The 24654-nt window shown below is 43.5% G+C and overlaps 1 protein-coding gene across 2 annotated transcripts in view; it reads left to right on the forward strand.

Moving 5' to 3' along the window:
- sema3e (sema domain, immunoglobulin domain (Ig), short basic domain, secreted, (semaphorin) 3E) overlaps positions 1 to 24419 on the forward strand; it is a 51803-nt gene extending 27384 nt beyond the window's left edge. The window contains exons 2-17 of one of the 2 annotated variants that reach the window (XM_036976076.2): positions 1510 to 1670; positions 10545 to 10604; positions 11179 to 11298; positions 12316 to 12409; positions 12991 to 13107; positions 15585 to 15730; positions 15895 to 16009; positions 16124 to 16193; positions 16302 to 16446; positions 21081 to 21306; positions 21548 to 21639; positions 21766 to 21807; positions 22029 to 22195; positions 22434 to 22504; positions 22688 to 22821; positions 22937 to 24419. In XM_036976076.2, the coding sequence (XP_036831971.2) occupies positions 1510 to 1670; positions 10545 to 10604; positions 11179 to 11298; positions 12316 to 12409; positions 12991 to 13107; positions 15585 to 15730; positions 15895 to 16009; positions 16124 to 16193; positions 16302 to 16446; positions 21081 to 21306; positions 21548 to 21639; positions 21766 to 21807; positions 22029 to 22195; positions 22434 to 22504; positions 22688 to 22821; positions 22937 to 23488 (2312 nt within the window). In that variant the 3' untranslated portion in view covers positions 23489 to 24419. The remainder of the gene's footprint in view (positions 1 to 1509; positions 1671 to 10544; positions 10605 to 11178; positions 11299 to 12315; positions 12410 to 12990; positions 13108 to 15584; positions 15731 to 15894; positions 16010 to 16123; positions 16194 to 16301; positions 16447 to 21080; positions 21307 to 21547; positions 21640 to 21765; positions 21808 to 22028; positions 22196 to 22433; positions 22505 to 22687; positions 22822 to 22936) is intronic. The other variant, XM_036976081.2, reaches the window with a different exon arrangement.
- Positions 24420 to 24654: the final 235 nt, after the last annotated feature.

The raw sequence follows: 24654 nt of genomic DNA on the forward strand, positions 1-24654 counted from the left end.
TACTTTGAAATCTGCTTGGTCTCCAAAATGATTCCACCACTCACTTTTTAACTGGGTAGTCTATTTGTTATTCCACTCACTTTTTTGTTATTCCACTCACTTTTTTGTTGGTCTTGACTCTTGACTAGGAGGCCTGTTCAATTATTTCACAGCAGAATTACCTTTCGTAAGGCTTGCTCGCTAATGTTTCGGTTTGGTTTGTTAACTAGCTAGTGCCGTCATTCAAAATAGCACACACATTTTGTAATAACATAAGCTAATTAGTTATGAATGGCAGCCCTAAGGATATAAAGTTGAGGCAAAAATATTGATCTTTTGATGATGAAAATGTAATATTCAACTTCAAGCTTTACCTGACAAACATGGGGCTTCGGATTTGATTTGAAAGACAATCCCGGAACATGTACGAACCCCATAAACTTTCCCCAGGTGAAGCATCCCAGAATCTGATTGCGCCCTCTCCTGGCAAGGATACATTTTACAGTGCCACCTTCTACATTAGACAAGGACAGTTTTTCTATTTCTCTAGTTCAACAGCAGGTAGCCTGATCATGCAGACTCAGAGGTACATATCCTCAGGCTCTGTATCACCCAGGGTCTTTATCTTGTCTTTACATCATTGGTTTTATAGAGGGTTTCATTTGTGGGTATTCTTTCAGCACACACACATGTAAGCAACCAGGAGACCCATGAGGCAGCGCACAATAGGCCCAGTGTTGTTAGGGTTAGGGAAAGGATTGGCAGGCTGGGATGTCCTTGTCCCATCGCGTGTGGTGGGCTGGGCGAATGCACGCTGACTTCCGTCAGCAGTTGTACGTGTTTCCTCCGACACAATGGTGCAGCTGGCTTCCAGGTTAAGCGAGCAGTGTGTCAAGAAGCAGTGCGGCTTGGCAGGGCCGTGTTTCAGAGGACGCATGGCTCTCGACCGTCGCCTCTACCGAGTCCATACGGGAGTTGCAGCTATGGGACAAGACTGTAACTACTAATTGGATATCACAAAGTTTTAAAAACACACAAAAAATGCATAAACTGACCAGGTGAATCCAGGTGAAAGGTAGAGTACGATCCCTTATTGATGTCACTTGTTAAATCCACGTCAATCAGTGTAGATGAAAAGGAGGACACAGGTCAATTAAAGAAGGATTTTTAAGCCTTGAGACAATTGAGACATGGAATGTGTATGTGTGCCACTCACCGGTTTGTGTCAAGAATAAATAGGCAGATAAATATTTGCTTTGTGTTTCTGACCTACTGGTTTACCTTTTTTTGTGGCAACAGGTCACAAATGTTGCTGATGGTATTGCACACTGCGGTATTTCAACTTACAGATACGGGAGTTTGTCAAACTTTGATTGGAATTTTTTGTGGGTTTGTGCAATGCTATGGTCGTACATTTGGCAGGAGATTAAAAATTGCATCTGTTGTCTCTCTCTCTCTCTCTCTCTCTCTCTCTCTCTCTCTCTCTCTCTCTATCTCTCTATCTCTCTCTCCCTCTCTCTCTCTGTACAGAGCTATGGGAGTTGAACAGGACGTGGGTGTTCCAGGGACCAGGTCCCTCCCTGCAAACCCAGACCATGATGTTGGACGAGGCCCATGAGAGGCTTTATGTAGGGGCTAAGAACACCCTGTACTCCCTCAGCCTGGAGAGAGTTAACCACCAACACAGAGAGGTAGGCCTGTCTGTCTGTCTGTCTGTCTGTCTGTGCGTGTGTGTGTGTGTGTGTGTGTGTGTGTGTGTGTGTGTGTGTGTGTGTGTGTGTGTGTGTGTGTGTGTGTGTGTGTGGAGGTGATTTGAACTCTTGCCCCTCCAGGTCAGTAGGTTACCCAAACAGAGTGTATATATTTGTGTGTCTTTATTATGTTACTAAAGTTTGGACACATAGTCCTTCCATAAAGAGCACGGCTGGACACAGAGAGGAGAGAGATACTGCCACATGCCCAGTCTCAAATCCCAACTTTCCTTAACATCTCATAGGCTACGTGAAATTGTTTCCATAATGTATTACTAATATTTCTCCAGCACTATACACACGTGTAATAATACTTATTGGCCAATAGAGTCGGTGGGACTGGCTGTCACATCTGACTGTTTCCCTGAGGTGGATGAAGTTGTAAATAATTGTGTTATAATGAGGTTTTATGAACTTCAGTTCTGTTTAATTATGTTAGACAATGACATACAGAGGAGGATAAGTTACAACTGACTATGGAGCATATCTGTAATGCAGATTTCTAAGTGTAAAGTAATGTGATTATTATTGTCCATTTCCTACTGAGTTATATGAGGTCTTGGGAATGTTTATTATTATGTTTTAATCTGTTCTCTTGAAATTCCATAGTATCACTGATAATATGTTTAATAATATACTTAATGATGATAAAGAGTGATTTGGGGCTGATGTTTTCCATACAAACATGTTGCTGTGTCCTAACTTGACCCTTTAGAATTACAAAGATTCACTATGTTTACTAAACTCTTAGAATTAGTGGTGGCTCCAGGAATCCTGAAGATCCTCAATGAACCCCTTGAGTTCTTCAAGGAACCATTGCTAGTAAATGGTTCATTTTTGCACCTTTGGTGAGGTGAGGGGATCTTGGAGGAACCTATTTCGTATTTGGTATTTTATTAGAATCCCCATTAGCTGTTGCAAAAGCAGCAGCTACTGTCATGATGTTCGTAATAATTATGGTCGGACCAAGGCGACCAAAGTGAAACTTTAAGCAAATACAAAACAAAATAGAGAATAAACAAACCGCGATGACAATGGAGTGCTAACCAGCAACTAAACATGAACTATATCCCATAACCCACAGGTGGAAAAAATGCAACCTAAGTATGATCCCCAATTAGAGACAACGATTACCAGCTGCCTCTAATTGGGAATCATACACAAACACCAACATAGACAAATAAACCTAGAACCCCACATAGAAATAATAAACTAGACTAAACACCCCTAGTCACCCCCTGACCTACTCTACCATAGACAATACAGGCTTTCTATGGTCAAGACGTGACAGCTACTCTACCTAGGGTCCACACAAAATATGAAACATGTCATAATACAGAACATCAATAAACAAGAACAGCTCAAGGACAGAACTACATATTTTTTTAAAGGCAAATGTAGCCTACATATCAATACATACACACAAACTATCTAGGTCAAAGAGGTGAGAGGCATTGTGCCGTGATGTGTTGCTTTGTCTGTTTTTTTAAACCAGGTTTGCTGTTTATTTGAGCAATATGAGATGGAAGTTCCTTGCAATAAGGACTCTATATAATACTGTATGCTTTCTTGAATTTGTGTTGAATTTGGGGACTGTGAAAAGACCCCTGGTGGCATGTCTGGTGGGTTAGGTGTGTGTGTCAGAGGTGTGTGTAAGTTGACTGCAAACAATTAGGGATTTCCAGCACATTAATATTTCTTAAAAAAAAGAAGAAGTGATGCAGTCAGTCTCTCCTCAACTCTTAGCCAAGAATGACTGGCATGCATAATATTTATATCAGACCTCTGATTACAGTGAAGAGAAAAACATGTCACTGTTCTGGGCCAGCTGCAGTTTAACTAGGTCTTTCCTTGCAGCAGTGGACCACACAACTGGACAATAATCAAGATTAGACAAAACTAGAGCCTGCAGATCTTGCTTTTTGGAGTGTGGTGTCAAAAAAGCAGAGCATCTCTTTATTACGAACAGACCTCTCCCCATCTTTACAACCATTGAATTTATATGTTTTGGCCATGACAGTTTAAAATCTAAGGTAACGCAAAGTAATTTAGTCTCCTCAACTTGTTCAACAGCCACACCATTCATTACCAGATTCAGCTGAGGTCTATAACTTAATAAGGAATGATTTGTACCAAATACAATGTTCTTAGTTTTATAGATGTTCAGGACCAGTTTATTACTGGCCACCCATTCCAAAACAGTCTGCAACTCTTTGTTAAGGGTTTCAGTGACTTCATTAATATGTGGTTGCTGATGCGTATATGGTTGAATCATCAGCATACATGGACAGACATGCTTTGTTTAATGCCAGTGGCAGGTCATTGGTAAAAATAGAAAAGAGTAGAGGGCCTAGAGAGCTGCCGTGCGGTACACCACACTTTACATGTTTGACATTAGAGAAGATTCCACTAAAGAAAACCCTTTGAGTTCTATTAGATAGATAGCTCTGAATCTACAATATGGCAGAGGTTGAAAAGCCATAGCACATAAGTTTTTTTCAACAACATGTTACGATCAATAATATCAAAGGCTGCACTGAAATCTAACTGTACCGCTTCCACAATCTTCTTATTATCAATTTCTTTCAACCATTCATCAGTCATTTGTGTCAGTGAGGTACGTGTTGAGTGCCCTTCTCTATGAGCATGCTGAATTTGTTTACAGAAAAATATTATTGTATTTGGTCAAACACAATTTTTTCCAACAGTTTGCTAAGAGCTTGCAGAAAGCTTATAGGTCTGCTGTTAGAACCAGTAAAGGCTGCTTTACTGCTCTTGGGTAGCATAATTACTTTGGCTTCTCTCCAGGCCTGAGGACAAAGACGTTCCTCTAGGCTCAGATTAAAAATATGACAGATAGGAGTGGCTATAGAGTCAGCTACCATCCTCAGTCGCTTTCCATCTAAGTTTTCAATGCGGGAGGTTTGTCATTATTGATCGATAACAATAAACTTTCCACCTCTCCCACACTAACTAGCTTTTCTTTCATTATTAGTTTTTTATGCATGAAAACAATTGTTCACTGTTCGTTGTTGGCATTTCCTGCCTATGTTTGCCCACTTTGCCAATGAAGTAATCATTCAAAAACTTGGCAATATCATATGGTTTTGTGATGAATAAGTCATCTGATGCGATGAAAGATGGAGTTGAATTTGTCTTTTTACCCATAATTTCATTTAAAGTACTCCAAAGCTTTTTCCATCACTCTTTATTTCATTAATCTTGGCACCATAATACATTTTCTTCTACTTTTTGTTGAGTTTAGTTACATCATTTCTCAATTTGCAGTAAGTCAGACAGTCAGATGTGCAGCCAGTCTTATTAGCCACCCCTTTTGCCCCATCTCTTTCAACCATACAGTTTTTCAACTCCTCATAAATCCATGGAGCCTTAACAGTTATAACAGTCAGTTTCTTAACAGGTGCATGTTTATCAATAATTGGAAGAAGCAATTTTATCAAATCTTCAAGTGCAGTGTCTGGATGCTCCTCATTAATCACATCAGACCAACAAATATTTTTAACATCATCCACATAAGATTCACAGCAAAATATTTTCAATATATCTCTTATACACTATTTTAGTTCCAGCTGTTGGAACTTTGGCTTTCCTGGATATAGCCACTATATTGTGATCCCTGCATCCAATCAGTTTGGATACAGCTTTAGAACAAAGTTCTATGGTATTAGTAAAAATGTGATTGATACATGTTGATGATCTTATTCATATAGTGTTTGTAAACACCCTGCTAGGTTGATTAATAACCTGAACCAGATTACAGGCACTGGTTACAGATGAAAACCAGTCAATATTTAGGTCCCCAAGAAAGTAGACCTCTCTGTTTACATCACATACATCATCAAGCATTTCACACATATTAGTTACATACCTAAAATGCCTTCAAACTCAACTCTGAACCTCAAAGCTAGTTCCACTGCTTTTTTCATTGTTCCCCTTTAATCAGGGACTGATTTAGATATGTGGCACCAGGTGTGTGCAATTAATTATCAGATATTAAATTAAACTAGCAGGCTCCGGACATCATAGAGTAAGCGTGAAATACCCCTGCTATAATGTATTAATTAAAGGAAAATTCTACCCCAAACTATCTTTTGACATTTGTTTCATTCGTCCATTGTTGACATAGTCATACATGGATGACTATCATGCATGGATCATACATGGATGATTTCTGTATTTTGAAAGGTACATATCTTGAAAGCTTGATAGCTGACAACAAAATATTTTGGGAATATGTCTATCTTTGATAAGCTACCCATGAAAGGTCTGAAAATAGCCCACATTAAAACAGTACCAGTCAAAAGTTTGGACAGACCTACTCATTTAAGGGTCCTTCTTTATTTTGCAGCAGGCCTGATTCACACAGTCTCCCCTGAACAGGTGATGTTGAGATATGTCTGTTACTTGAACTCTGTGAAGCATTTATTTGGGCTGCAATTTCTGAGAATGGTAATTCTAATGAACTTATCCTCGGCAGCAGAGGTACCTCTGGGTCTTCCATTCCTGCGGCGGTCCTTACGAGAGCCAATTTCATCACAGCGCTTGATGGTTTTTGCGACTGCACTTGAAGAAATATTCAAAATTCTTGACATTTTCCGCATTGACTGACATTCATGTCTTAAAGTAAGGGTGGACTGTCATTTCTCTATGCTTATTTGAGCTGTTCTTGCCATAATATGGACTTGGTCTTTTTACTTCTGTATACCATCTCTACCTTGTTACAACACAACTGATTGGCTCAAATGCATTTAAGAAGGAAAGAAATTCCACAAATGAACTTTTAACAAGGCACACCTGTTAATTGAAATGCATTCCAGGTGACTACCTCGTGAAGATGGTTGAGAGAATGCCAAGAGTGTGCAGAGTGTCATAAAAAGCAAAGAGTGGCTACTTTGAAGAATCTAAAATCTAACATTTATTTTGATTTGTTTAACACTTCTTTTTCTTTATCAAAATGCATTTTTTGGGGGCAGAAATGTTCTCGAACATGTGAACTATCACGTGCCTTAATAATAAACTTGCATACCATATGTAAATATTAATTCAATTCAATTACAAGCCTAGTTGGTTTCGCCAAAGAAAAGTAATGCAACCTTCCCACTAGCCATGATTGGCTGAGATAATGAGTGGGCTTGACATGCCGAGAGATGATAGCATATAGCACCCTTCTGTCTATTTGAGCTGGTCAGTACAGTGAATGCCAACTAAACGTTTTGAGATTATGCTGCAGGATTTAGAGGTCATTTGTTGTTTAGTACAGTACCCAGTGTCGCTGCTTCATTGCTCCAGACCAGCGCAAGGGAAGTTAAAGTACTGATGGTGCTTTTGGGTCCCAAGGTGATAGTGTGTCTCTAACTGACAATGAATGGGCAACATAAACCAGATAGAATGATAATTGTGCACAACTTCAAAATTGCATTTCAATGAACTGAATGAGGAGGATGACTTTAGAACAACAGTTTAAGAATTGATATTCCTCTGTCCTGCATACGCACCTGGAAAAATACACTTCTTTTTGTTTCTACTTGTCAGTAGAAACAAAACTAAAACTTAAACCGAAAATGTTCAATTATATTCCATGATATTCTTAAGATATATGTGTTGACTGAATATAAGCAAGTGATGTCTGCTAAATAATCAATTTGAAGGCACAGTCATATAGCCTCGACACTTCATAAAGCTGAGTGACTCACTCATTCATGGCTTTGGATCAAAATAAATAAGTACCAACATTCTTAGTCTTTAATAAAGAAATGTTTTGGTTATCCTGACCTGGACACCATGCCCATTACGAGCTATTAGCAGGACAATAGACTCTTGCCAACACCTCTCTGAATGTTGATACCTTGTGCAAGGCAATTGATCAGCATTAAAAACTTTGGTGCTGGATGCTCCCGAGTGGCGCAGCGGTCTAAGATACTGCATCACATTGCAAACTACATTGCTACAGATGCTGGTCTGATGCTCATGCCGGATGTGACCTGGAGAGATAACAAACTGAATTTATTTACAAATTAATAAGAATGTCTGACCCCATGTTCAAGAATCACCTTTTTCCTCGTTCATTTCATGTTATCTCTGTTTGGGTATTGGTTATCTCCATTTGGTTATTGGTTAGACTACAATTAAGGTGTGGAAATGTTAGGATTATTTTGCTCTTACGGTAGTACTGTAGCCTAGTCCTGACGGGTCTCGTTGTACAGCACTATTATGGGCTATTTGCAGGATACTAGACTCTTACCAAGAGGGAGGTTAGGGGGAGAATTGTATCGACAAATGTATTTCTTAGCTAGGTTGACTGTATCACAACAGGCCGTGATTGGAAGTCCCTATGGGTGGCGCACAATTGGCCCACCCATAAAAATAAAAAAAAGATAAATAAATAATTATAAATAACAAACTGGCTTGATTTAGAAATTAGTAAGAATGTCTTACCTCACGTTCAAGAATGGCCTTTTTCTCGCTCACTTTCAGTCATTTGTAAACTAAATCATCTCCAAAATATAGTTATTTTTTAGACAAGCTATAGAAAGTTGGTTGGAATTTCAGTTTAATCCACCAGAAAAGACAGAACAAATAATCCAACAAATATTGTCGTTATACTTAAGTATACTAATTGATCGAGAAAAAAAAAAATCAATTGGAACATTTAACATGTGGAAGGGGGAAAAAATATGATTAACGCTGTTAACACATTAACCCTGTTCACAAGTGTAGCAGGCTGTGAATTCTGCAAACAACATTTCTAGGATGGGCTATTAGCAGGACAATACATGTATATATTGGGCATATCGGTCATGGCTCCTGAGTGGCAAAGTGGTCTAAGTCACTGCATCTCAGTGCAAGAGGCATCACTACAGTCCCTGGTTTGAATCCAGGCTGTATCACATCCGACTGTGATTGGGAGTCCCAGAGGGTGGTCACCATTTGGCCCAGCGTTGAACGGATAGGTTATTTGACAATGAAATAAACAAAGAAATTATTAATACATTTAGAATGATATAAAAGCACCTTAGAAATTCTCACAGATCGGATTTGCCCTAACGGAAAATACCCCTTCAATATTCATTTAGAATCCTCCAATCCTTTGAATCTAATTATTGTAGGCCTGCCGTAGGTGACATGAGTCTCACTAGTGTTGAGTAATGCTGTGCTGTTAAAAGTGGTGTCGGTCTTATTTATTTAAAAAGCATATTGAAGTTAGAAGCAATAGTAAGAAGATAGAAGCAATAGTATTTTAAGCAATAGCCAAAATCAAATCAAATCAAATGTATTTATAAAGCCCTTACATCAGCTGATATCTCAAAGTGCTGTACAGAAACCCAGCCTAAAACCTCAAACAGAAAGCAATGCAGGTGTACAAACACGGTGTCTAGGAAAAACTCCCTAGAAAGGCCAGAACCTAGGAAGAAACCTAGAGAGGACACAGGCTATGAGGGGTGGCCAGGCCTCTTCTGGCTGTGCCGTGGATATTATAACAGAACATGGCAAAGATGTTCAAATGTTCATAGATGACCAGCAGGGTCAAATAATAATAAAAATAATAATAATAAAGTCTACCCGCTGTGGTCAACTATTTCAGCATCGTTTCATGCTGCTCTGATACAAGCATGGGGACTGGTCTTGATAAATCAATGAGATTTTTTTTTTTTATCTCCGCAGGTTGAGAACAAATTAATGGAAATATACAGTATTATACAGAGACATGAGTGCATGGAACTCTCTTCCGTCTTATATAGTGCAAGTGAACAGCAAACGAACAAAAAAAGAACAAATAAAGCAACACCTCACGGCACAACGCCTCTCCCCCATGTGACCTACTTGTTGTGTGTATGTACTGACATGTGTGTGAAACTGATAGATGAGCACATACACACACATTACACGTTCATGTTTTTAAATGTATCTTAATTGGACAGTATTTTTTTTTGTCTGTAATGTATTTTTCGTTAGCTGTCACCATTGGCATTGGCTAATGGGGATCCTAATAATTCAAATCAAATCAACAATGGACAAATTAAACAAATACCAAAAGTTAGATTTCCTTTAATGTAGTAACGGGTTCCTGGAGGAACCTTGGACTGGAGGCATGGCTTAGTAGGGGCCTGGCTTTTAGATAGATTTTTTTGTGCCACCCTTTCAAGTAAATGTAATTCCTGTTCATCTGTTCTGTTCTATTGTCATCACATGTTAAGGTTGAACACTGATAGTTGTGTAGCTTCACTGAGGCTTACAGAGGAGAATGAGTTCCTCAAGAGCCTATGCAAATCCCAAAGTTGGAATAGTTACCACTGTATTACTATATGTAATCAGCATTGTTTATATCGGAAAATTGACATTTGCAGTGTATGAACTTATCATGATGAACAAAAATGACATTTTTGACACTCTAACGGGTGCCCAAAACTATCTGAAAACCCCGCCTCCAGTAAGCCAAGCTGCCACCTCTGCAATATATTATTAAAAAGGTACTAAATTGAACCCCTCCCATCCCATAAAGGTTCATCAAAGAGTTCCTTGAAGACTCTTTTCAGAAGGGTTCCTCAAGGAACCTTTTTGAGCAGTTTTTAGAACCCTAAAGGCAGGGTAGCTTTAATTCTAAGAGTGTAGTTCAGACACTTCAGGATGGTTATGGTGGTTATGGAGACCTTTTGTGGTTCAGTCCACCCATAAACAAACGTTAATTACAGGATGTTATGCTGAACACTCAGACAGAAAGTGTGCATGTGTGAGTGTGTGTTTGCATGTCCGTATGCATCTGTTAGTGTCTTATTTATTGTCATCTCTCATCAGATTGACTGGGCCAGCTCTGAGTCACAGGTAGAAGATTGTATGATGAAGGGTAAAGAGAAGGTAACAGAATCTGATGTACATCTACATCTGTCATAGTTTACCCTACATATATGCAGTGTGTTCGATATCTGTCTTGCCTAATACTTACTGAAACTACATACTGTGTGCCATTCATACTGCATACTATTTAGAACGTACTGTTTTGCAAAAATGTATGCCGTAACAATAAATATCAACATACTAGGCTCACCCATACTGAGAATGCGACATCTAATGAGCATGTGCGTTGTTTCCCGCCATTTGAGCATTTTGGTACAGCACAGCCTCATGATTATCAGCTGATTATCAGCTGTGTTAAACACATGGTTCTGAAAAGACAATTATCTTCCTCAATAACGTGAAAGGAATTTGTACCACATAAAATCCCGAAATTAGTATGATATCTTGACATTTAAAGCATACTCATAAAAAATATAGATATAATGACATACTGTACTATAAAATGTTCTATTTCCGCATACCTAATCAGCCTACAATTTAAAATGCAAGTACAGATATTCGGACACGCCATACACTTCAAGTTACCTACCTAACCTAACCTCCCCTCTGTCTCCCTCTCCCCCCTCCCCTACAGCCAGAGTGTGCTAACTACATCAAGGTGTTGCAGCAGTTTAACACAACACACCTGTTGGCCTGTGGAACAGGAGCATTTAACCCTCTCTGTGCCACCATCAGGGTGGGACATGCAGGACAGGTGAGCAGGGATGGGATTTTTTTCCTTGTAGTTATTGCAAATAAGGTTGATATGCGAACATATAGAAGGACATGCTGCTGTTTTGGCTCAGTCTCGTCATCTGTTCTTTAGACACCGGCAGTCTTTCCTGAATGAGCTGTAAAAACCTCAACACGCCCAATGGTCAATTTATGTTTCCTCAGAGAGAGACAGGGAGTTGGTTTATTCATCTGAAGGAGATACACATAGAGACACAAGGTGTGACATTATTGATGTTTGTGTGTCCTTTGAGAGAGAAAGGGAGAGAGGAGAGAGGGGGAGGAGAAGAGAAAGAGGAAGTTGGTACTGATAGTTAGTCTGTGTCCTCTGAGAGAGCGAGGGAATGTGTTTGTCTGGATTGTAAATGAGTTTAATTTATATCATCCCCTGTCTGTCTGAGAGGACCTGTGACAACAGCACCAGCAGGGAAAACAAACCAGTCTCCCACAAGACTTCAGTCAGAATAAAGAACAGAACATGCTATGGCTAAGGTCAAGCTCAGGAATGTCAATGTGTCACTACACCAAATACCCTTGTTTCGTACTGCTAATTATCTGAAGACTCTTGTCACTTCCTTGCCATTCAGAGTATCTAAAGACTTGTATCTGTGATGAAAAAGCAGCTTTATCGAATTACTGTTTGATAATGGTAACACAGGGGTGTCAATAGTTAATAGAGACTAGCAATTCTGACTGCCACTGTGTCCAGCCTGAGACATCCCCCCCCTGTTTGCTGAGAGGTGCTTCTAATAACGGTTGCTAGATGTTGGAACATATCGTGACACTCACACCTCACCATTGTCAAAGCCCCCCAAGCTCTTCATTGTCTCTGCTTTATATACTGTTAATGTACTTGTTTATATGTGACACTATGATTAATATGTTTTTTAAATTTGATCACACCAATACGTACTCGGAAACAGGCCATTTTACGAAGTGTGTGTGCATTTGCGAGCGAGCATGAGTGTGTGTGTTCTCACTGATACGTTTTGGTCCCCAGGCCAGACAGTTTGAGCTGGAGGAGCAGAGTGTAGAGAGTGGAAGAGGGAGATGTCCCTATGACCACAACAGCCCCGTAACCTCCACCCTGGACAGTAAGAAGACCACACACTACAAGACATTATCACTTCTGTTGTTTCACTTTCTACCTTCTTGTGTGTTTCATGATATATTATTTTCTCAATAACTCTCTGTCTCAGGCACACTTAGCCCTAACCCTATTAGAAGACTGATACTCTAGTAGAATTGCTGTTATTGAGTATATTGCACAGTGCTTAGAGCAGCGTTTCCCAAACTCGGTCCTGGGGGCCCCAAGGGGTGCACGTTTCAGCTTTTGCCCTAGCACTACACAGCGGATTCAAATAATGAACTCATCCTCAAGCTTTAATTATTTGAACAACTGTGTACTAGGGCAAAACATGTTTGGGAAACGGAGGCTTAGAGGCAGGTTTAGTTTTAGCACAATGCTGCCACCGTGTGGAAATAACTCATTATAAATCCGTTATTTTCAGATTGCGATAAATAACCAAACAAAAAATTACCAAACATAATTTGCATTTGATTGTAATTTTGTTCTTAATTCAATTTAATGTGTGGAAAATGAGGTGTTAACTGATTACACATCTGGTTTATTATGTTTTTTCTGTGTGTGTGTGTGTGTGTGTGTGTGTGTTAGGAGGAGAGCTATATATTGGCCTGTATACAGACTACTGGGAAAATGATGCAGCTCTGTGTCGACTGAACAACCAAAGCTACACACGCACTGAGAGAGACAACAGACAACAGCTCAACGGTCAGTGGCCAGGCATTTCTCATTACTACTTTCTGTTTGATCTCTGGTACTCACCAACACATTTTGTTGTGTTACAGCCTGAATTCAAAAGAGTTAAAAATAAAAAAATCTCACCCATCTACACACAACCCCATAACGACATAGTGAAAATATGTTTTTAAGCATTTGGTTACTCTAGTAATTAAACCTTGAGTATCTGAAGCCCACGGATATGGATAATCATTCTTTACCCCGGCCTTACATCTGGTGACAGCGGTGGTTCTTTCAAGACTGGAAGCTAATGAACTCCCCGGGTTTTGGACTTTCCTAACTGCATTTGGAGCTGATTCGGAGCTTCTCCCTATCTAGCTTGTCGATGTATTGGAGTTTCCCAACCTGGTTGGTGGTTCTGTGCTAAAGAGTTTCATTGTGAGTGACATCAGCAATGCTTATGACAGCAGGACTTCAACATTGGTTACTGTGACTACTTCCAGCAACATGAGACGACCCCTGTGCCTGTATTTTGTCTGCCAATGTTTTTATTGAAAAGTATCATGTTGGACGTTGTTTTGCCCATTGTCCACATGCTATTTTTGCTAGCTAATGTTAGATGACCATCTGTTTGTGTTAGTTATCTAGCTGGCTAGATAGTAGCTAGCTTTACCTACAAGTTCTGGACAGGAGGAGTTTGTACGTGCAGAGAAATGTTTTTCTCTCTCTGTCATCTCTGCCTGCGTACATGTACATACTCCCCCCCCCCCCCCCCCCCCCATTTTGTGCTTCTGAGGCTGTGGGGAACTCAGGCACATTGTGGGACTAGCTAACTGTGGATGGTGTCATTTGGGGAAAGGAAGAGATCGAAGAGGAGACATTCGGTGGCTTTTGCCGAGGCATTGCAGGCTTGGCCAGTGACTGGGGACGACTGCTGTGGAGCAAGAGGTGCCTAGAGCACTACGGCGATGGTAGCACACTACAACATGGGCCTACCAACAACATCCAGGCCACCTGACCTACTAGTCATCATTCACTTATTGAGTGAGCATGGACCTGAAGGAACACACACATTTGCTTAAAAAAAGAAAGAAGATCATTTCGTACTGTGCTGTTGTGTTACTTTCTGTTAATATTCTAGTCAGGCCTGCATGTCATCTAAATGTTGTAGTGATATTGTTGTATGTTGCATGTGGCATTTCGAAAGACTCTACGTTTCTTTTGCAAAGGGAGTACTGTGGGACCGTAATTGGAGGACTTTCATTTTTATACCAGATGATGGGGCTCTGGGGTATAAAGATCAGGGGTTGCTGGGGATGCGCTAGTTTAGAGTTTGGTGCCAGCTCTCAGCTCATATTATTTATCCTTCATGTAATTTGTCCCCTGAAGTTGTTTGGTTGCTCTAATAATTAAACCTTGAGTAATATCTTAAGTTGCAGTGCCCATGAATAATCATTCTTTACCCTAGCCTAACACTAGTTAGCATTGGCTCACAAAACTACGTCTAACTTCCATCATACTGCACACAGAGACATAAAAATGGTATCCATACGACTTCATCTGACTCTGGGTAGGTAGAAAAATAGCTTAATTGCCAGAATCTCGCATATCCCTTCTAAAGGGATACATTAGGATTTTGACAATTAGGCCCTTTATCTACTTCCCCAGAGTCAGATGAACTCATGGATACCATGTGTCTCAAATCAAATCAAACATTATTTGCCACTTGCGCCGAATACAAGTGTAGACTTTACCGTGAAATGCTTACTTACAAGCCCTTAATCAACAGTGCAGTTCAAGAAGAAGGAACAATTTACCAAGTAGGTTAATAATAAAAAGTAACACAATAAGAAAAACAATGACGAGGCTATATACAGGGGGCACCGGAGTCAGTGTGCAGGGGTACAGGCTAGTTGAGGTAATCTGTACATGTAGGTGGGGGCGAAGTGACTATCCATAGGTAACAAAACAAACAGCGAGGAGCAGCACTATACAAGAGGGGGGGGGGTGTCAATGTAAATTGTCTGGTGGCGATTTTTCTGAATTGTTCAGCAGTCTAATGGATTGGGGTTAGAAGCTGTTAAGGAGCCTTTTGGTCCTAAACTTGGCGCTCCAGTACCTCTTGCCATGCGGTAGCAGAGAAAATATTCTATAACTTGGGTGACTGGAGTCTCTGACAATTGTATGGGCTTTCCTCTGACAGCACCTATTATATAGGTCCTGGATGTCAGGAAGCTTGACCCCAGGGATGTACTGGGCCGTTCGCACTACCCTCTGTAGCGCCTTACGGTCAGATGCCGAGCAGTTGCCGTACCAGGTGGTGATGCAAAGTATCCTTTTAAAGTAACAAGTATTTGCAAGAATATTAATAACAAGGACTTTTCACATGGTATATTGTATATGCTCTCTACATAAATGTAGAAGTATGTTATATTTTCCTGGAGGCAAAGTGAACTTTGTAATCCTGCGGTCACATTCTCTTTCTGAAACTGTCATGTTTCCTCTAGAGCCTAAGTTCATTGGGTCGGTGGTGATTCCTGATAACGATGACAGGGATGATGACAAGGTCTACTTCTTCTTCACGGAGAGAGGGATGGACGCAGAGGGGGTTAATAACAAGGCTGTTTACACCCGGGTGGGACGGGTCTGTGCGGTAAGAATTGCACAAATGCTCTGTTCTATTCTGCATGCCAGCATATCCACATACTGTATCATGTCCTCCCTTCCTTCGCCTCCTTCCAAATCTAATCCAGTTCCTTCCCTCTCCCTCTCCCCCTCTCCTCTCCTCTCCCCTCACCCTCCATCCCCTCCCTTCAGAATGACCAGGGAGGTCAGAGGATGTTGGTGAATCGTTGGAGCTCCTTCCTAAAGACCCGTCTCATCTGCTCTGTGGCTGGACCCAACGGCATCGACACACACTTCGATGAGCTAGGTACGGCTGTGTGTTCGTGTGTGTTTCCTAGAGAAGGTGATACACCTATAGTACTTTCACTTAATGGAACCCTAAATCTCTCTCTCTTTCTCTCTCCCATGTGTTTCATTTCAGAGGATGTATTTGTGTTGAAGAACAAGGATGAGAAGAATCCAGAGATATTTGGCCTCTTCAGTACTACAAGGTCTGCTGAGAGAGTCACGTGTGTTTTTTCAAAAAAGTACTGGTATATTGTATTGAATATCTTCTCTCTCTCTCTCGCTCTCTCAATCTACACCCCTCCTCTCCTCAGTGCTGTGTTCCAGGGCTATGCAGTGTGTGTGTACCACATGGATGTTGTGAGAGCAGCATTCAACGGCCAATTTGCACACCGGGAGAGACCAGAGCACCACTGGACCCCATACAAAGGCCGGGTCCCCTACCCACGCCCTGGATCTGTGAGTTACAACCTACAGCTACAACATATACTGACTTATCAATAGGCTTTACATTACCTGATTGGCTCTCCATACCCGATAAGTAAGGATCCATGCACTCCATAGTTGGTGACATCAAGAAAAGTGTAGTTTAGGAATTTTCTAAGTTGCACCTCCATTACAGCAAACTCCATACTGTATATCCAAACAATACACTTTCAATAATGTAACGGTTTTCTAGGTGTGAAGGAGAGTCGGACCAAAATGCAGCGTGTAGATTGCGATCCATGTTTTAATGAACAAACGTAAAACACGAATCAATGCAAACACTACAAAATAAAGAACGTGATGAACGTAACGAAAACCTAAAACAGCCTATCTGGTGAAAAACACATAGACAGGAACAATCACCCACAAACACACAGTGAAACCCAGGCTACCTAAATATGGTTCCCAATCAGAGACAATGACGAACACCTGCCTCTGACTGAGAACCATATCAGGCTGAACATAGAAATAGACAAACAAGACATGAAACATAGAATACCCACTCAGATCACACCCTGACCAATCAAAACATAGAAAATACAAAGTAAACTATGGTCAGGGCGTGACAGTACCCCCCCCCCAAGGTGCGGACTCCGGCCGCAAAACCTGAACCTATAGGGGAGGGTCTGGGTGGGCATCTGTCCGCGGTGGCGGCTCTGGCGCTGGACGTGGACCCCACTCCATGACAGTTTTAATCCCCCTCCTAAACGTCCCTAAATAGGTTACCCACCACAATGATAACATGGGACAGAGGGACAGCTCGGGACAGAGGTAACTCGGGACAGATGGGTAGCTCAGCACTGAGAGGAAGCTCAGCACTGAGAAGAAGCTCAGCACTGAGAGGAAGCCCAGGCAGGTAGTAGAAACTACCAGAACCTGGCTGGCTGGCGGTTTCAGCAGATCCTGGTCGACTAGCAGATCTGGAAGAATCTGGTCGACTGGCGGATCTGGGAGAATCTGGTCGACTGGCGGATCTGGGAGAATCTGGTCGACTGGCGGATCTGGGAGAATCTGGTCGACTGGCGGATCTGGGAGAATCTGGTCGACTGGCGGATCTGGGAGAATCTGGTCGACTGGCGGATCTGGGAGAATCTGGTCGACTGGCGGATCTGGGAGAATCTGGTCGACTGGCAGATCTGGGAGAATCTGGACGACTGGCAGATCTGGGAGAATCTGGACGACTGGCAGATCTGGGAGAGTCTGGACGACTGGCAGATCTGGAAGAGTCTGGACGACTGGCAGATCTGGAAGAGTCTGGTCGACTGGCAGATCTGGAAGAGTCTGGTCGACTGGCAGATCTGGAAGAGTCTGGTCGACTGGCAGATCTGGAAGAGTCTGGTCGACTGGCAGATCTGGAAGAGTCTGGTCGACTGGCAGATCTGGAAGAGTCTGGTCGACTGGCAGATCTGGAAGAGTCTGGACGACTGGCAGATCTGGAAGAGTCTGGACGACTGGCAGATCTGGAAGAGTCTGGACGACTGGCAGCTCTGGCTGCCCCATGCTGACTGGCTGCTCCATGATGACTGGCAGCTCTGGCTGCTCCATGCTGACTGGCTGCTCCATGCTGACTGGCAGCTCTGGCTGCTCCATGCTGACTGGCTGCTCCATGCTGACTGGCAGCTCTGGCTGCTCCATGCTGGCAGACTGCTCTGGCTGCTCCATGCTGACTGGCAGCTCTGGCTGCTCCATGCTGACTGGCGGCCCTGGCTGCTCTGGCTGCTCCATGCTGACTGACAGCTCTGGCTGCTCTGGCTGCTCCATGCTGACTGGCGGCCCTGGCTGCTCTGGCTGCTCCATGCTGACTGGCGGCCCTGGCTGCTCCATGCTGACTGGCGGCCCTGGCTGCTCCCTGCTAACTGGCGGCCCTGGCTGCTCCCTGCTAACTGGCGGCCCTGGCTGCTCCTTACAAACTGGCAGCTCCGGCGGCTCCTTACAAACTGGCAGCTCTGGCGGCTCCTTGCAGACTGGCAGCTTTGGCAGCATCCTGCAGACTGGCAGCTCTGGCGGCTCCTTGCAGACTGGCAGCTCCTTGCAGACTGGCAGCTCTATGCATACTGGCAGCTCCTTGCTGACTGGCAGCTCTATACAAACTTGCAGCTCCATGCAGACTGGCAGCTCCGAACAGGCGGGAGACTCCGGCAACGCTGTAGAGGCGGAAAGCTCTGACAGCGCTAAATAGGCGGGAGACTCCAACAGCGCTGAAGAGGAGGAAGGCTCTGGCAGCGCTGAACAGGTGAGAGACTCCGACAGCGCTGGAGAGGAGGAAGGCTCTGACAGCGCTAAACAGGTGAGGCGCACTGTAGGCCTGATGCGTGGTGCTGGCACTGGTGGTACTGGGCCGAGGACACGCACAGGAAGCCTAGTGCGGGGAGCTGCTACCGGAGGGCTGGGGTGTGGAGGTGGTACTGGAAAAACCGGACCGTGCAGGCGCACTGGAGGTCTTGAGCACCGAGCCTGCCCAACCTTACCTGGTTGAATGCTCACGGTCGCCCTGCCAGTGCGGCGAGGTGGAATAGCCTGCACTGGGCTATGCAGGCGAACCGGAGACACCGAGCGCAAGGCTGGTGCCATGTAAGCCGGCCCAAGGAGACGCACTGGGGACCAGCTGCGTAGAGCCGGCTTCATGGCATTAGGCTCGACGCTCAATCTAGCCCGGCCGACACGCGGAGCTGGAATATACCGCACCGGGCTATGCACCCGCACTGGAGACACCGTGCGCACCACTGCATAACACGGTGCCTGTCCGGTCTCTCTAGCCCCCCGGTAAGCACAGGGAGTCTGCCCAGGTCTCCTACCTGGCTTAGCCATACTCCCTGTTAGCCCCCCCCCAAGAAATTTTTGGGGCTGCCTCTCGGGCTTCCTTGCCAGCCGTGTTCCCTCATATCGCCGGCTCCTCTCTCCGGCTGCCTCTGCTCTCCTAAGTGCCTCCACCTGTTCCCATGGGAGGCGATCTCTTCCAGCCAGTATCTCCTCCCAAGTGTAACAGCCCTTGCCATCTAAAACGTCCTCCCATGTCCATTCCTCTTTACGCTGCTGTTGCTGCCTGTTGACACGCTGCTTGGTCCGTTGGTGGTGGGTGATTCTGTAACGGTTTTCTAGGTGTGAAGGAGAGTCGGACCAAAATGCAGCGTGTAGATTGCGATCCATGTTTTAATGAACAAACGTAAAACACGAATCAATGCAAACACTACAAAATAAAGAACGTGATGAACGTAACGAAAACCTAAAACAGCCTATCTGGTGAAAAACACATAGACAGGAACAATCACCCACAAACACACAGTGAAACCCAGGCTACCTAAATATGGTTCCCAATCAGAGACAATGACGAACACCTGCCTCTGACTGAGAACCATATCAGGCTGAACATAGAAATAGACAAACAAGACATGAAACATAGAATACCCACTCAGATCACACCCTGACCAATCAAAACATAGAAAATACAAAGTAAACTATGGTCAGGGCGTGACAAATAATGTCTTTCAAAAATGTGATATTCCAGCAGCAGCATTGTACATTCACAGCACTCCCCTTGTGCCTGTGTCTGTGGCAGCTGCCCTTTGCAGAGAAAGAGTGTTACAGGTCGTTATACAACATTTCCTGTGAATGTCAGAGCTACTGTAGCTGTCTCTGCAGGTCACATCAGAGAAGAGGATAATCAGTGCTATCATTATACTGCAACACACAGCTTCAATAGTAACCATTCGAGTCTTTGACAGTGTAATGTTTTTTTTTCTTATTCATATGTTGCTTCTCCCCCATCTCTTCCACTCTCTTCCTCTCTCTCTCTCTCTTTTTCCCTCTCCATCTCTTCCACTCTCTTCCTCTCTCTCTCTCTTTTTTCCCTCTCCATCTCTTCCTCTCTCTTCCTCTATCTCTCTCTTTTTTCCCTCTCCATCTCTTCCACTCTCTTCCTCTCTCTCTCTCTCTCTTTTTTCCCTCTCCATCTCTTCCTCTCTCTTCCTCTCTCTCTCTCTCTCTTTTTTCCCTCTCCATCTCTTCCTCTCTCTCTCTCTCTCTCTTTTTTCCCTCTCCATCTCTTCCTCTCTCTTCCTCTCTCTCTCTTTTTTCCCTCTCCATCTCTTCTACTCTCTTCCTCTCTCTCTCTCTTTTTTTTCCCTCTCCATCTCTTCCTCTCTCTCTCTCTTTTCCCTCTCCATCTCTTCCTCTCTCTCTCTCTTTTTCCCTCTCCATCTCTTCCACTCTCTTCCTCTCTCTCTCTCTCTCTTTTCCCTCTCCATCTCTTCCACTCTCTTCCTCTTCCTCTCTCTCTCTTTTTCCCTCTCTATCCCATTTCCCTCTCTATCTCTTCCTCTCTCTTCCTCTCTCTCTCTCTTTTTTCCCTCTCCATCTCTTCCACTCTCTTCCTCTTCCTTTCTCTCTTTTTTCCCTCTCTATCCCTTTTCCCTCTCTATCTCTTCCTCTCTCTTCCTCTCTCTCTCTCTTTTTTCCCTCTCCATCTCTTCCACTCTCTTCCTCTCTCTCTCTCTTTTTTCCCTCTCTATCCCCTTTCCCTCTCTATCTCTTCCCCTTCCTCTCTCTCTCTTTTTTCCCTCTCTATCCCTTTTCCCTCTCCATCTCTTCCCCTTCTTCTCTCTCTCCAGTGTGCCAGTAAGGTGAACGGTGGTGGGTTCTCAGGTTCTAAGGAGTTCCCTGATGAGGTTATGCGTTTTGTGCGTTCCCACCCCGTCATGTCCAGCCCGGTCCTGCCCCTCCACAAGAAACCTGTCCTACTGCAGACGGAGCCAGGAGGGAGGAGACTAACCCAGATTGCTGTGGACCGCGTCCAGGCCCAGGATGGACACTACCACGTCCTGTACATAGGCAGAGGTATGCACACTGACACTACACTATGATCATCCAGTGCTGTGTATCACCAAGGTTATAGCTCCCTCCACTGATCACATGCAGAATTACAATCACAATCTACAGGAAGGTAAGATAGGCCTACCAGATAGACAGGCACTGACATCCCAAAACAAAGCCTTTGACTCTCTACTATTTGGATGTCCTGGGTGGTTGTATTGGTGAAGGTGTGATATTTACATCACTTAAATACTCTCTCCCGTAGACGACTCTGTTGTGTTGAAGGTTATCAGCATCTACAACAAAGACACAGACACCATAGAGGAAGTACTACTGGAGGAACTGCAGGTGTTCAAGGTACTGCTGTTATTTAGCGCCACCATATGGCAAAAGATGGCCATTGCATCAATTACACATTCTTGGCACTCGACAATTTGATTTGTTTATGGAAGATCAAAATGTTTTCATGTTATTTATTTCTAGGTCCCTGTGCCAATAACTGAGATCATCATATCTGCAAAACGAGTATGACAACTATTTATCATGTTAAAATCATAGTTACTAACATTGTTTTGAAGCATGGTTGTTTAAAACTGCAGTATCTTCATCTAGCCACAAGATGACAGTGTATTGATTATCCGAATGTTGGGAAATGTAATGACAGTAGGCAAAGCGTTTTATGATGTTGATATTTACAAAAATGTGTACCTCTGTTAATTTTGGTCCCTGTGTTGTTGTTTTCATAGCAACAGCTCTATGTGGGTTCTGAGGTGGGTGTGGCTCAGGTGAGGCTCCATCAATGTGAACTGTACGGGTCAGAGTGTGCCGACTGTTGCCTAGCCAGGGATCCTTACTGTGCCTGGGATGGACTCACCTGCTCACGATACTACCCTGTTGGGGTCTACACCAAGAGGTGAGACAGAAACACAAACCTCATACACAAAGACACAGGCATGTACAGTCACACACAGACATATGAACATGTGCACAGCGGTGCAGAGGCATCACATAGCAATCATTAGCACCGCTATCCTGCCTAATCCCCTCCTTCTTTCTCATCATCCCTTCCCGTTCTTCCCTTTGATGCCACTATGTCCTTATCTCACTTTCCCAAATGCCCATTTAACAGCCACTCCCCCTCTCTCTCTCAGCAGACGATTCAGACGACAGGATGTTCGCCATGGCAACGCTGTACAGCTATGCAACGGGCTGCAGATTGATGGTCAGTCTGTGTGTGTGTTTGGGGGTGTGTGTGTGTGGGGGGGGGGGGGGGGGGGGGGGGGTAGAAAGTAATTACTCCTTGGCCAATGGCCTTTGGCCTGCTGAGGTAACAGAATGGTCAATGGTCACTGCTGAATTGTGTGTGTGTGTGTGTGTGTGTGTGTGTGTGTGTGTGTGTGTGTAGGGGAGAAGTACCAGGGTGCGGAGGAGAGGCAGGTGTATGGGGTAGAGAATAACAGTACTCTACTGGAGTGTACCCCTCGTTCTCTACAGGCCAGAGTTCTGTGGTACATACAGAGAGGTCCAGACAGAGAGAAGGTGAGACAGACATATATATATACTGTATATACATATACACCACTTTCCTCCTTTCTTCCTTACTTTTCCATCTCTCCTTACCTCCCCTCCCCTCCCTCTTCTCTCCCTCCCCCAGGTCAGAGGTGATGAGAGTGTAGTCATAACGACCCACGGGCTGTTGTTCCTGATTTTGCGGATTGGGGACGCTGGCATGTACGTGTGTCAGACGGTAGAACACGGCTATGTCCACACCCTACTGAGGATAACACTTCATGTGCTGGGAGGGGAGAGGGTCAGTGCCCTGATACACAGGACAGGGGAGGAAGGAGAGGAAGAAGGGGAGACCACAGCAACCTCCTGTCACCTTCCCATAGATTCCCCTCCAGACCTCCACACTGGTTCCAATTCTGACCCCACTTCCAGACTACCAGGAGCCCTACCAGGGTCCTCCCTGGCCCCCGCTCCAGCTCCAGGCCCTACCTCTCGGCTGTGGTACAAGGAGTTCCTCCAGCTTATAGGATATCGAGATACACAGCGGCTGGAGGAGTACTGTGAGAGGGTCTGGTGCTCAGAGAAAAGACGCAGGAAGACCAAACTTAGATACACCCAGCCCCTGGGAAGAGGAGAGAGGAGGGCAAGGGGGAGGGGAGAGCCTCACAGAACCCCCAGACACACCATGGACACCTGAGAGGAGGGAGAGAGAGGATAGAACAACCACACACACACAATGGGCCAGTTTTTTGTTGTTGTAGAGAATGCTACTTCCAAACTAAGCTAGAAAAACGTGACACTTTCTTTTTTTTAGACTTTACCGTAACGTCTTCTTCCTTCTTATAACCATATTACATGTTATGTCATATTGTGTTTTAACCTTTCCTTGTTTCTGCTGTAATCTTTGCCACTGGTGCAAATGCTGAGTGTCCGTCAGAGGGAAGGCACATAGAACAGTTTAACTATTTATAACATTGTGGCCTTAAGACCACAGTGCTGACAGCTTCTCTGAACGGACATAGTACAGAAGATTCATAGCCATCCCAGCTGAACCCACAGATAGTGAACATTCAAACCGATTCCTCAGAAATAAAATGTTTCTAGAGATACACTTGAGCTGCTCGGTGTTCAAAACCACTGGTTAGAAAATACACAACGTTACGGTAAACACATTATTTTTTTGCTTTGAGTTTAGTAATGGTTTAGAACTGATTAATTCAACTGGACATTGTACTCTATTATTGTTTTACTGTATAGTTGGTAAAGTTGATGATGTACGCCAATATTTCCTACTATACTTTGTAAGTTAGTTTGGTGTGACTTGTCGGAGATTGAGGAGATCTAGATGAGTTGACATCATTGAATGATTACAGTAACGCAGAACTGTGTCTGCGGATCCGAGAATAGCATCCATAATAAATACCACGGAACTTAACGTTTGAAAACAACAATAATAGTTTTCATAATGTACTATTGATGATGGAAAAGGGATTATATAACATTTTATAGATGTACCCCTCAATAAAAGTTTTAGATACTTGATCTGAGCCATTAGAAATCTAATTATATCCACAGTGTATCTCAACAGATGCATTTTCTCTTCAATAAATGGACAACTTAAATGTGAACTGCAATCAACTGGTAGTTATAGAGTTGGTTGATTAGTATTCATATCAGCTCTCTCTCTCTTTCTCTCTCTCTCTCTCTCTCTCTCTCTCTCTGCTGTCAGTAATGATGCTACAGATGGGGGTTCATAATAACCATAGCAGAAGACAATCGACGTCGCCATATTTTCCCTCCCAAATAAGGAAGAATGCCACAGTGACCATCCAAGCATGTCATTGGCTAGACCGAGGAGCCTGT

Source organism: Oncorhynchus mykiss, chromosome 1 (genome assembly GCF_057628025.1).
Source record: "Oncorhynchus mykiss isolate SJ-2025 chromosome 1, ASM5762802v1, whole genome shotgun sequence".
In the NCBI taxonomy this organism is placed as follows: Eukaryota; Metazoa; Chordata; class Actinopteri; order Salmoniformes; family Salmonidae; genus Oncorhynchus; species Oncorhynchus mykiss.